The following is a 13381-nucleotide window of genomic DNA, read 5'->3' on the forward strand; positions in this document are numbered from 1 at the left end:
ATAAAGCAGTACATCATTTCAGTGACTCTGCTGTTCCCATAGTTTTGCTTTGCATAATCTGCATTGCTTTTTACCACAGTTTTGTACCCTGTTGATGATGTATGTTTATTTATATGCTCCAATAAAAAACACTCAAAAGAGAATTTGATTCATAACAATTCATAGACCTTATTGTGTCATGTATATTTCTATAACCATAACTAGAACGATGAAAGACGGTTAATGTGTTAGTGCTAGGTTACAGAATGACAAACTAATTGTGACCGAGAGGATGTTCATTTTCTTCCAAGGTACTTTTAAATTGTAATCAAATAGTTTTTCTGTTGTATTACTTGCTTACGAACTCCCATCTCCATTAATAAAGTAATATTAAATGATGGCAAAGTTTGTTCATTTTCATGTTGCACTGAACATTCACTGATCACTTAGATGCAGAATTTATTGGTATATCATGAAAAAGGAGATAAATAGTTAGGAAGTATGAATATTAAGTAAATTCAGAGCCATTATGTTCTCACACATGTTCTTACATATGTTCATGGACGCAGGGATGATGGTGAGAGCTTTAAATCATCAATTAAATTAAATATTTTAATACAATACTTGTACAGAATAACAGTAACTTTCTTAATAATATCGTTAGGAAGCAGCATCACTGGAAGGCTTATCTGGACAGATTTATCCTATTCTGATAATTTTCTACTATATTTCAGATCATAATAGAAAAAGTGACAGATAGCACTTGTGTTCCAAAGGCAATAGGTGGCATTTTTTTGGATAGGGTTCCAATAAAAATATTTAGTGTACTAATAACAGTATTTTAAAATATTCCTATGTACAAAATAAAAAAAAGGAGTTGGATTGGTATATTCTATTATCTTATGATAAAATGAAGGTGTCAGATTGCAGTGATTGAGGCTCGAACCTTATCATTCTTAACAAACTGTACTCCATCCTAGTAATTGTTTCAGACAACTTTTACTGCATCGAGATATCAAGTTCTGAGTTATCACGCCACACCACAAAACTATCATTTCACACTTTGAAAAACTCAGTGTTATATATTAAGTAAAAATGAATACAAAATTGTTTTTTTTTAAAAAAACTACAGATGCTGGAACTGTGAAATAACACCAGAAACATCAGAAATAGACAGCAGTTCAATCTGCATCAGAAAGAGAGAACTGTTCTGACAAAAGATCATTGACCTGAAACATTAACTCATTTCCTCTTTCCATAGATGTTGCCTGACCTGCTTAGTCTTCCCAGCAACTTCTGTTTTTATTTCAGATTTCCAGCATCTGCAATATTTTTCCTCTTTTTAGATTGAAAGATTGATGTCTATTGATTGACCTCTTGTGGATTTCCAAAGGTTTCATTTTTTTCATTTTAAACAATAATTTAGGTATTTTGTGTTTACCAGAAAAAATGACTGCAGCTCATTGTCCATGTGGAGGCTGACAAAAGAGGTTTACTGTGTTGGTGTTGAACACTTTTTATAGTCCCAAATTATGAGTGGCAACCACTTACTTGGAACCAAAGTCATCACCTTATACAGTAATTGACTTAACTGTATCCTGTCTCTTTTATTAATCTTGTCTTTGTGCAGGGCACACCTCAAGAAAAAAGAAATAAAATGCAACAATTATCAATTTCAAAATATTGCTTGTGGGAACAAAACAATTGATGTGTAATAGGTTTGGTTTCAACAAAATAAGTGTACAACAACAACTTGCATTTATATAGCACCTTTCATACAGGATACCTGCACTGCTGGCATCTGAAATTAGAAGATTATAGAGGAGGTTTTTGCAGATGTTATGGAGAAAGGTAATTGTTTAAAAAAGAAAAGGGCGAATCTCATTGCCCTCATCGTGGGATTTGAGTTGACTGAAACTGTTTTTCTTATCAAACAAACCGTTATATAACTGATTCTGTTTTTGGAGGCCGATCATAAATGCCAGCCCTAGATTCTGTATTTTGCATTGGAAAAAAAAACATTATCAGTTACTGGGCTCCAATGTTCTATGGTCCTATCTTGCAAATCTTCAATAGATGTTCCTTTGAGAGCAAGTGGACAACAGGCAGTGTGTACTAAGAGTGTCAAATGTATGACAAAGTGATAAGGGTGACTAACCATGCTAGGTTATCTGGTCACTAATCTAGATAATCAAAGGTCGAAAAAGTTGAAAGATTAGGGTTTCTGTATAACGGAAAAACCTTGAAAAGAACAAAAGGAACCATGGCAGTCAACAGGAAAACTGTTAAAGAGCAACTAGAGACAGGTAAGCAAAACAACTTCTACTTTGTGTTTATTCATACCCTTTTGATACCCATTTATAGTGTCAAATCAGCGGGTATCTCCGATTGTAAGTAACTATTTGTGCATTCAGTAATCACTATCTTTTTGTTTTTATATTGTTGTTAGTCTGGTTGCACACAATGGGTTTATTTATGTGGTTTGACACACCGAAGATTGTTTCTTTGTTCCTATAAGAAAATAAGCACCGTACATCTTGTAATGCAATCAGTGTTTTTTTTTATTGATGTTACTTAAAGCTCTACAAATAAAAACTATAAAAGACAAAAGGAAAATAACTAACTGAGCACTGCACTAAAACCTGAACAAGTCCAGACCTCAATCCTTAGGGCAAGACAGAGGCTTAATGGGAATTCTGCTTTTCAAAGTGTAGGATTGATTAACTATCCTGTAGGCAGAGAGAATTTCTTTGTGGCTCAAACCTTCTCAATCAAGTCAGCAGGACAAAGCAGGTTAAGATTTCATTCAAAACCATTCAAGTAGTCTTGTCTATACATATCCTTGTTTCTAGCCATTGTTAACTGAATTCTGTATTTATTCAAAAAGTTCTCTTTTTTGTAGATGACGTGCTGCTACGGTGAGTTCAAACCCCCAGATGCTATGCCATGAAGTGGCATGATACGTCTTTGCCAGCTGTGATCCTCCATACACTTAGCTACTAATCTCAGCTACCAAACGTTTCCTTATGGAGAAGCGAGAGGGTTTCGTGATATTAATAATAATCCTTGCATTTGATATAGCGCTTTTCACGTCGGGAGGACGTCCCAAAGCGCTTCACAGAACACACTGTAAAGTGAATTGACTGTGTATTTGTGGGCGAACGCGTCAGCCAATTGCGCACAGCAATGTCCTACAAACAGTCGTAGATTGAAAATGATCAATTTATTATTGTTTTTGGTTTTGGAGGGATTATTATAGTGATGGTAGCTGCTTTAGCTTTCTTCTGGTCTATAGAATAACTATGTCAGAGGTCAGGGAACAGATCACCCACCTGCCTGTCCTAGGATGGACGTGTGGCAGAGTGAGAAGCCAAGAATGAGTAAGGACAAATAAGGAAATAAAAAGGTGTCGCATCCTCAGAAATAACAAACGATCTGCCTTTTCTGTGGACTGGTAAATCATTGGCACGACCGAGCTTCGTAAAAACAAGGCAAACTTTATCAGCCATTTCAGTTTCGCAAGGTGAAACTACTCTTAATCATCTTACACGTTACAAGATGTTTACCAAGTGAATCATGGCCACAGCAGCTTTTGGCAACGCATTGGAGTCCTGTAGCTCAGCGGTTAGAGCACTCGCTTTGCAAGTGAGAGACCTGAGTTCAATTCCAGGCAGAGGGCGAAACCTTGGGCAAGTTTCCTTACTCCACACAGTGCCTAATAATAATCCCTCCAAAACCAAAAACAATAATAAATTGGTCATTTTCAATCCGCGACTGTTTGTGGGACATTGCTGTGCGCAATTGGCTGCCGCGTTCGCCCACAAATATACAGTCAATTCACTTTACAGTGTGTTCTGTGAAGCGCTATTGGAAAAGTCCTCCTGACGTGAAAAGCACTACATAATAAAATAATAATAATCCTTGCATTTGATATAGCGCTTTTCACGTCTTCTAGACGTCCCAAAGCGCTTCACAGAATATACTGCAAAGTGAATTGACTGTGTATTTGTGGGTGAACGCGGCGGCCAATGGCGCACAGCGGCGTCCCCCACAAACAGCCGTGGATTGAAAATGACCAATTTATTATTGTTTGGTTTGGGAATCAAATGCAAGGATTATTATTATTTATTATTATTATTATTATTAACGATTGATAGTGAACCAGCTCATTTAAAGAAAAGCCGATGCTGTGTACTTTCCCGGTGAATGCATAGATAGTATTCTACCGTACACAGAAACCACTGCAGGGCATTTCGTCCACAGAGGCTCCTTCCCACCAGGTGGTAGCAATAAATGGCCTTGGATCCCCCCGAACATGGGGGGAAATCTCAGCTTTTATTTCAGACTGTGGGCAAGAAAAAGAAATGCATTGGCCTCCGTGTCATGTGCAGCGTTTTACCAGGGAATGTGCTACCTGTGTAGTAATACGAGGTGATGGGCAAGGAATAGACAACAACAACAACAACAAGATTCCATTTATAGAGCGCCTTTCACGTCAGGAGGACGTCCCAAGGCGCTGGACACACAGACAGAGGTGCCTCAGGTAAGTGCGGGAGGGCATTTTCAACAGAGTTAAAACAATTACCTGCCACTCAACCGATTACAGGACAGGTGTGGGGAGGGGGGGGACACAGCTGACATCTGTCAAGGAGGGGCGGGGATGGTCGGGTCGTTTTGTGGAGAGAGAGAGAGAAAAAAAACCGAGAGGATACAATTAAATGCTACAGAGATGGCGGGTCACAGTGCGTGACATCCCGTGTGTGTCTGACTGTGTGTGTGTGTGCCTGTCTGTGTGTGTTTGTCTGTCTGTCTGTCTGTTTGTGTCTGTCTGTGTGTGTACCTGTGTGTCTGTTTGTGTGTGACTGTGTCTCTCTGTCTGTGTGTCTATCTCTGTGTGTCTGTGTTTCTCTGTCTGTGTGTCTGTGTCTCTCTGTCTGTGTGTCTATCTCTGTGTCTCTCTGTCTGTGTGTCTATCTCTGTGTGTGTCTGTGTCTATCTCTGTGTCTGTCTGTGTGTGACTGTGTCTCTCTGTCTGTGTGTCTATCTCTGTCTGTGTGCCTGTGTCCCTCTGTCTGTGTGTCTGTCTGTGTGTCTATCTCTGTGTGTGTCTGTGTCTCTCTGTCTGTCTGTGTCTGTCTCTGTGTCTCTCTGTCTGTGTGTCTGTCTCTCTGTCTGTGTCTGTCTGTCTGTGTGTCTGTGTCTGTCTGTCTGTCTGTGTGTCTGTGTCTGTCTGTCTGTGTGTCTCTGTGTCTCTCTGTCTCTGTCTCTGTGTGTGTCTCTGTATCTCTCTGTCTGTGTGTGTGTCTCTGTGTCTCTCTGTCTCTGTCTCTGTGTGTGTCTCTGTGTCTCTCTGTCTCTGTGTGTGTCTCTGTGTCTCTCTGTCTCTGTCTCTGTGTGTGTCTCTGTATCTCTCTGTCTCTGTGTGTGTGTCTCTGTGTCTCTCTGTCTCTGTCTGTGTGTGTCTCTGCGCCTGTGAACTACATCTCCCAGAACCCCCCGCGCGGCCCCAGCCCGGGTCCAAGCAATGGCCGCCGCCGCCGCCGAGCTGCCGAGCGCCGCCCGCGAGCCGCCGAGCCGGGACATGGCCGCCTCCAGGTCACACAGGTGAGTGGCCGAGAGAGGCGGAGAGGGGAGGGGGACCGTGTGTGTGTGTGTGTGTGGGGGGGGGGGGGGGAGAGCCATTGTCTGCTCTGTGTCCATTACTCTGAGCTGAGCGGCCGCGGGGGGGGGGGGAGGGGGGGTCTGACCACCAACTGTCACTCTGTCTCACCGGAAGTCCCCGACTGACCCCCAGACACACACACAGCGTGACATAGGCGCCCCTCCCTCACTCTCTCACTCACCCCCTCCCTCACTCTCTCACTCACCCCTCCCTCACTCTCCTCACCCCCCCTCACTCTCTCACTCACTCCACTCACTCACTCCCCCACTCACCCCCTCCCTCACTCTCTCACTCACTCCCTCACTCACCCCCTCCCTCACTCTCTCACTCACTCCCACTCACCCCCTCCCTCACTCTCTCACTCACTCCCACTCACCCCCTCCCTCTCTCACTCCCACTCACCCTCTCACTCACTCCCACTCACTCCCTCACTCTCTCACTCACCCCCTCCCTCACTCTCTCACTCACTCCCACTCACCCCCTCCCTCACTCTCTCACTCACTCCCACTCACCCTCTCACTCACTCCCTCACTCTCTCACTCACCCCCTCCCTCACTCTCTCACTTACTCCCACTCACCCCCTCCCTCACTCTCTCACTCACCCCCACTCACCCCCTCCCTCACTCTCTCACTCACTCCCACTCACCCCCTCCCTCACTCTCTCACTCACTCCCACTCACTCTCACTCTCTCACGCATTCACTCCCACTCTCTCTCACTCACTCTCCCACTCATTCTCTCACGCACTCACTCCCACTCTCTCTCTCACTCACTCTTACTTACACTCTCACTCACTCTTACTTACACTCTCACTCATTCTCATTCTCACTCATTCTCACTCACTCATTTATAATCTCACTCTCTCACTCACTCTCTCCCACTCACTCTCTCTCTCAGTCCTGACCCCTGACTGTCCAGGGATGACCTCCCGACGTGAAAGGCACTCTATAAATGTAATTTTGTTGTTGTTTTACACTCTCTCTCTCTCTCTCTCTCTCACTCACTCACTCTTACTCACTCAATCTTACACTCACTCTTACTTTGTCTTGCACTCACTCTTGCTCTCCTACACTCACTCTCTTACACTCACTCTCTGACACTCACTCATTCTTGCTCTCACACTCACTCAATCACTTTCACACACACTCTCTTACACTCACTCTCTTACACTCACTTTTACTCTCAATCACTTTCACACTCACGTTCGCACTCACTCGCTTACTCACTCTCTCGTACTCAGACTCTCACACTCACTCACTCAGCCTCCAGCACTTTTGTGACACTTACGAGTAACTGTCAGTGACTTCAAATGCCCCATTCAATTTCCTGCACACATCTCAACTGCTTGTTTCTGTGTACATGTGTTTTTGTTGGTGCATCTGTCCATTGAAATGTCCTCTATTAGTTTGCTTGGAATTGGTACACTTGTTTGAAAAAATTGTGTGTTTTGTTTTAAAAATGTGTGTTTGCCTATGCAACATTAAATGCAATTGTGATTGAAGTCAGGAAAGTTACAATCTAAATTACCTTTTAAATAAATTAATGTGTGTAAACACCAATTCCATTGCAATTTTTAATGATCCCCTGATGAGCCAAACCCACATGTGCCTGAACCAAATTAACTTGCACTTTGCCCCCTTTTTTGTGTAACTTTTTGGTTGGAGAGATAAAGTACAGTAGTTCGTTCTTCCTCTGTCTCTCTCCCCTCATTTTTAATGTTAATTAATCGTTTGTCAGATCGGAGATGCAAAGAACAAGTGGTCTAATAGGGTTGGGTCAGAAATTCCTGGGATTGCACTACTATACAGTATGTGTGGAGAACTATATTTATGTTATTGCCAATTGCAGCAGGCATGCATATTTGTATATACAGTAGGGTAGTGTAATATTCTTGTGCTCTATCTTCATTTACGCAGTGACCTAATGTATTCATCCTATGCAATTGATTTCTGGAGGATTATTGGAAGAAACTAATCCAGCATTCCCAGACTTTTATTTTTCTTTAAATTGCATTCAAATTAGGATTTATGGATAGGCAAGATTAAGAGATTGATCGGGGCAGGTGGTGAAGGTATAATATGCGCTAGAATGCTATAAATAGATTTCTGATTTGAAATTCTTTCGAACTTTGTTTAATATACACTGGAGCTAAAAATATTTGACCACTTGTTATTCTTGTTGGGAAACAAACTAAAAGAGAGCTAAACATCACTTCTGTTTTGCTACAAGTTGGAAGATGTAAATGTATGGAACAGGCTCCCTAGGGAGACGATGGAAGCACAAAGTGTTGATTCGTCCAAGAACAAATTAGATAGATTTCTGTTAGAAACAATATCTTGGGATACAATATATAGTATGTCATGAAACTGCCAGGATGGTGAAAGACGCCTAGCAAATTCTTATGTTTGTTTGATGTTATAAATCTAATTGATTTCAATGTCAATGAAAGTGTGGATCGTGTATTTTCTGAGTCACAGTGAAGAATAGTTATGCTAAGTAAATATTACTGTTTTAGTGAACAATCCATATGATATATATTTTTATCAGTGGTATTTTTGTATTTATTGTGGTTCTGTAAATATTATTTAGTGCATTTTATGTTGTCATTCCAGAGCCATAACAGGTGGATGTAATGCAGAGCCAGTCTGGTCTAATAAATTTTATGATGCTGACACCTCCTACACATCAATGTTAAAGCTACATATAAAAACAAACTTGTGTTATGTTGCATTTATATCGCAGTGGCACTTTAATGCTGAAGAGCTGTATATTTGTAGGAAATGAGTTCACAATATGAATCGCCGTATAGTGAATATTCCAATTTTAACCCAGGCCCCCTGAGGTGGTAGATGGTGGGTGCTTCTGTAGATTATATGGTTTGGAATGCTAAATAAATATTTTCTATACTTCTCATGTAGGTTTGAGGTAATTTAGTAAATGTCTCCTTTCATATTTTCTTTAGGACTGTTGTATATCTGACTTTTACCAGCAAAATCCCCAGTGGATGACATCCAAACATAGTCTGCTGATTAACTGCTCTGTCCTGTGGGAACTGACTTGTGATTTGCCAAACAGTTTTGTTTATGCGTTTGGAGGGTGAGGGATACATTTAGAATCTTCTCATGCCTCAGTTTATGGTTTATGGATCATTGGTCTTCGGTTAAACTGTGCCGTCTGAAGCCTTACTTCATTCCTATTTCCGTGGTTCAACTTTCTTGATTCTTGGGTTGTAATTACCTGTTTATGATCCATGATATTTATTAATAATAATCCTTGCATTTGATATCCTTGCACGTTGGCAAGATGCCTCAAAGCGTTCACAAGATTTACTGTGTAGTGACTGTATATTATAAGTGAACATTTATTGCGGCCTCTTTGCCTAACATTGCTAAAAATATTCTCTTAGAACTTGAAGGGCGGCTGCGAATTAATCAGGTTAATTCAGTCGACCACACATTATTCATATTTGTGAGCAAAAGTTTGCTCATAGTGATCTACTTGCACACCTGATCCACCACCAGTAACTAATATGCTTACAGGTGAGCTTTGTGCTCTTGATATAGAATGACATCCATAGTGAAGGAATTAATTACACTTGTGACCTATTGGTGCTCGTAAGAAACACCACTTGATACTGTGAAATATCTGTTTCTGGTTTAGTCTATTTAAGCATTTTATTGAGTTACCATTTGCAGTCCGATAGCAGCATCTGCAAAATGTTCAGCTGATGGTCTCATTGTGTTGGCTAGTGTCTGTACGGAGTTCCTAATTTTTAGGTCAATTTGATCCGAATTTAACAACAGTTGTTGAATGTAATTGTCACCTACGTCTGTTAGCCTTCAATCACGTTCATTTCTTAGATGATATGAACAGACACGTCCACAAGGACATTCTCCAGAACCACAAGATCCCATTCCTAGCAACCTGTAAGTGATCTGAAACACATGTCACTGCCTGGCAATGGCTTTCTGAAGCAGCAAGTCTATGTTTACAATAGTCTAATTTAAACTCAATAGGAGTGACAGTGGTATAATCTGAAGGAATGTGTTCGTGCAACGGATTGACTGAAGGAGCCATCGTCACCCAGATATTGCAGCAAATGATTTCAGTCGAGTGGAAGAGCAACTTGCAGCAACTGTGTCATTCTTTCTTGATCCACACTCAAGCACTTATAGTTGTGAGCAAAGCCAAGGGTCAAAACAAGATATCAATTTTCAAAAGTTAACACTTTTATATAATTTACTAGATTTGAGTTTTGAAATACATTACTGTTATCCACAGAAGATATTTACATTTATTTCCTCTGTGTTGTACACGCTGAACAAATCGTGTTGTAATCATGTTGTGCTTTGTTATTTTTAAGTTACTATATGACTGCTAAACACTCATTATAAAGTATCCTATTGTAGAACATCCCAGCAACAATTTCTACAACAAACTGTAACAGCTACTGCCATTGACATAATAATAATCCTTGCATGTGATATAACGCCTTATGTCTTTGAGATATCTCAAAGTGCTTTGAGGGATATAATCAGCCGCTTTTCCTGCGAGTGTGGTTCATTAACGTTTTGAAATGTTCCCGCGAATAATTTTTTTTCTTCAAATGACGCAAGAGCAAGCTTTTGTAAAGGCCGACAAAATACACAGTCTCCGCCTTTTGCGGTATATCCCGTGAATCATTTTGATACGCCCTCCTGACGTGAAATGCAAGGGTTATTATTATTTGATTGAACCTGGCAGGAGCAAGCTAGATTTTGCTTTGTGGAGTTAAACCACCAGAGGGTGCCAGAAAGGAAGATCATCTCCGCTCCGGGAGAGTGATTCTGACTGGAAACTGTCGGCTGAAAATAGCTGCAGCAACTTTGCATTTCAAATTCCAAATCGAAGATCCAAATTTCGTTTCATACATTTTGAACGAGAGCGTTTATCTTCCAGGGAAGATAAACGTGTGCTGAACGTGTGTTGGAACAGTGTGAGGCATTGGTCTTTATTGCCAAATCAGTTGAATTCAGATTCCTGGAGATCATACTTAAGCTATGTGGTGCTCTGGTCAGAACTCACCTTGAGCACTTCATTCAGTTCTGGTTGCCAGGACGTAAGGAAACTGCCAGGCCCTAGATGCAGCGCACAGAAGAGCCAACAAGGCTGATCCCCAGTGTTGGAGAAATTAGCTATGAGCAAAGATTAGACAAGCTAGGGCACTTCAATCTTGAAAGGAGATGTATTAGTGTTTAGAGGGGATTTTGCAGAGGAGACCTCTTGTCTTTTTGTCTTGAAAAAGACTGCATGGGTGATACCTGGCTCATTTGAATTCTCCCTTCCGCTTGCAAACCGGAAGCTCTCCCTTCATTTTCACAGCAGTACTGCAGTAGTTTACTCAGGAGAATAGCTTGACCTTTTTTTTTCCACAGTGAAACTATTGTCTAGTGAATACTGTACCTTAGTGGGTGTTGCACTACTGTATAACGATTGCCCGCCTGTAATGATCTGAGAGGTTGCTCATTGCATTGGCATCTGAGTAATCCAAACCTCTTACATTCAGTGGTAGCACAGTAAATACTAACTTGTGGTGTAACTGGTGTTGCTTATGAGTAAGATAATGCTTAGAAATGAGAAAAAAAAGGTTATAAAAGCCCAACCTAAATAAAGACTTCCTGTTTGGTGGTGAGAAAATGACTAATTAATGAAGGCATACAAGATTTGAAAATGAATAAGCACTTAATGACAGTAACTGGCCATTGTACTATCTCATTCGAGAATACAAGTGAAAATGTGATCTCTTTGCTTTTACAATGCAATTCAATACCATTGGCATGGTACGTTGGATCACCAACACACTACAGTATGTCACTCTGGCAAGGTCATTAATGCTAACTCTAAAAGGGTGAATTTTGCATTCCAGTTTTGCTTTGTACTTTTTTGTTATGTACTTTGCTTTCCCCCCTAACCTGATAGTAAAATATAGCAAAAGAGATCTTCCCAAGGAATAGCTGTTAATGGATACGTTACGGATATATAACAGATCTAGAAACAGGTCTTTGAGCCCAACTCCATTCCTTCCAATCGCCCAACCCCGAGCCTCCCCTTATGCACATTTTCCCCTCCTCTCCCATGTATCCATTGTTTCCTCTTTCATGCATTAATGCTTCAAACACAGCTTCTAGCAGTGAATTCTAAATGTGCACCACTCTTCTGTGTAAAAAGAGTATGATTTTCACTTTTTATGTAACTTGAGTTTACTGGGAACTTGGTTAAGGTCATTTGGCTCTTTTGTAATTAACTAAAATTGTGGAGTCCTGTAGCTCAGTGGTTAGAGCACTCGCTTTGCAAGTGAGAGACCTGAGTTCAATTCCAGGCAGAGGGCGAAACCTTGGGCAAGTTTCCTTACTCCACACGCCTAATAATAATCCCTCCAAAAAAAAAAACAATAATTAAATTGGTCATTTTCAATCTACGACTGTTTGTGGGACATTGTTGTGCGCAATTGGCTGCCGCATTCGCCCACAAAAAAATATACAGTCAATTCACTTTACAGTGTGTTCTGTGAAGCGCTTTGGGACGTCCTCCCGATGTGAAAAGCGCTATATCAAATGCAAGGATTATTATTATTATTATTATTATTATAAAAGAATGGGAAGCCTCGAGTAGGACATTGTGTGTGGCAGGAACTGGGGAGGAAATTAAACTATAAGGTTTAAAGAGAACTGAAATTCTTTGTACAGGAAGATTTAATCTGCTGAACCTGAATAGACACAAGCTAAAAAAAAAAGTATTCTTTGTTGACTTATAGTAATACCGTGCTCTGTGATTACCCTGAAAACCTTTCTTTCAATCCTCAGCTTAATCCTTAATGTGGCATGCAGCTCTGACCATGGAGATTTACCAGCCATATGATGCATGTAAAGGTTTCAACTGTAGTGCCAAATGAGGTTAAGGGAGACCATATCATTCAAAAGAGGATGGCAGGGGAGGTGTGATTTTAGTTCTTAATACAATATATATGCTATTTAGGAAGATGCTCAATGAGGTGTCCTCTCGACGTGAAAGATGCAATCTAGCTGTAAGATTGTTGTTGTGATGGGGAGAGGCCTTGTGGGGAGCAGTGGTAGTTTGTTAGGTAGTTACAAGTAACTACAAATAACGTAAGCTGATTTATTTCAAAGAACTATATCAGCTCCCACTCCCTGTAGAAACTCCCATCCCAAAACTGATTCATTTGATCTCATTCTTCCAGAATGGCAATTCTATGATTACCCCACGAATCTTAACATATCCAAAATTCCTCAGCCCGAGCACTGTACCGAACAGGTTCTACATTCTACTCATTACTGACTTGCTGCTACCCCTCCCTTTGATCACCTCTTAATTTCTCTCATTTCTTCCTCAATGTCTAATGCTCACTTTGTTAAATGTTTTGCTTGACGTGTTCTTCTATGAAATAGAGCTACCTAAATTCAAGTTGTTGAAGGCAATGGAAAAGGGAGGGCAAACAAGATTATTAAATGAATGTTGAATTGTTATCTCTTATGTAGTTTCCACTTTTAAGAAGGCTGCAAACAAAAATAATATTTATTACTATTCAGGTATTGTGTAGTTTCCTGGAATGTTTTTTAAATGCTTGCCTTTCTCATCTCCCTCCTCTCCTGATGTCCGTTGGGATGTGGTTCCACAGGTTGACAGCAATCCTCCAAGTACCTCCCCAAGTGGCATTGCTTCATGTGTGAGCCTAGAAAGAGAG

General features: G+C 40.8%; 1 protein-coding gene across 1 annotated transcript in view; it reads left to right on the plus strand.

The window, feature by feature from the left end:
* The first annotated feature begins 5550 nt into the window (after nucleotides 1-5550).
* Nucleotides 5551-13381, plus strand: part of LOC103190407 (uridine-cytidine kinase-like 1) — a 36962-nt gene continuing 29131 nt past the window's right edge. The window contains exon 1 of the mRNA XM_007911186.2: nucleotides 5551-5583. Coding sequence (XP_007909377.1) covers nucleotides 5561-5583 — 23 coding nt within the window. The 5' untranslated portion in view covers nucleotides 5551-5560. The remainder of the gene's footprint in view (nucleotides 5584-13381) is intronic.

The sequence above is a fragment of the Callorhinchus milii genome, unplaced genomic scaffold, assembly GCF_018977255.1.
Source record: "Callorhinchus milii isolate IMCB2004 unplaced genomic scaffold, IMCB_Cmil_1.0 Scaffold18, whole genome shotgun sequence".
Classification (NCBI taxonomy): Eukaryota; Metazoa; Chordata; class Chondrichthyes; order Chimaeriformes; family Callorhinchidae; genus Callorhinchus; species Callorhinchus milii.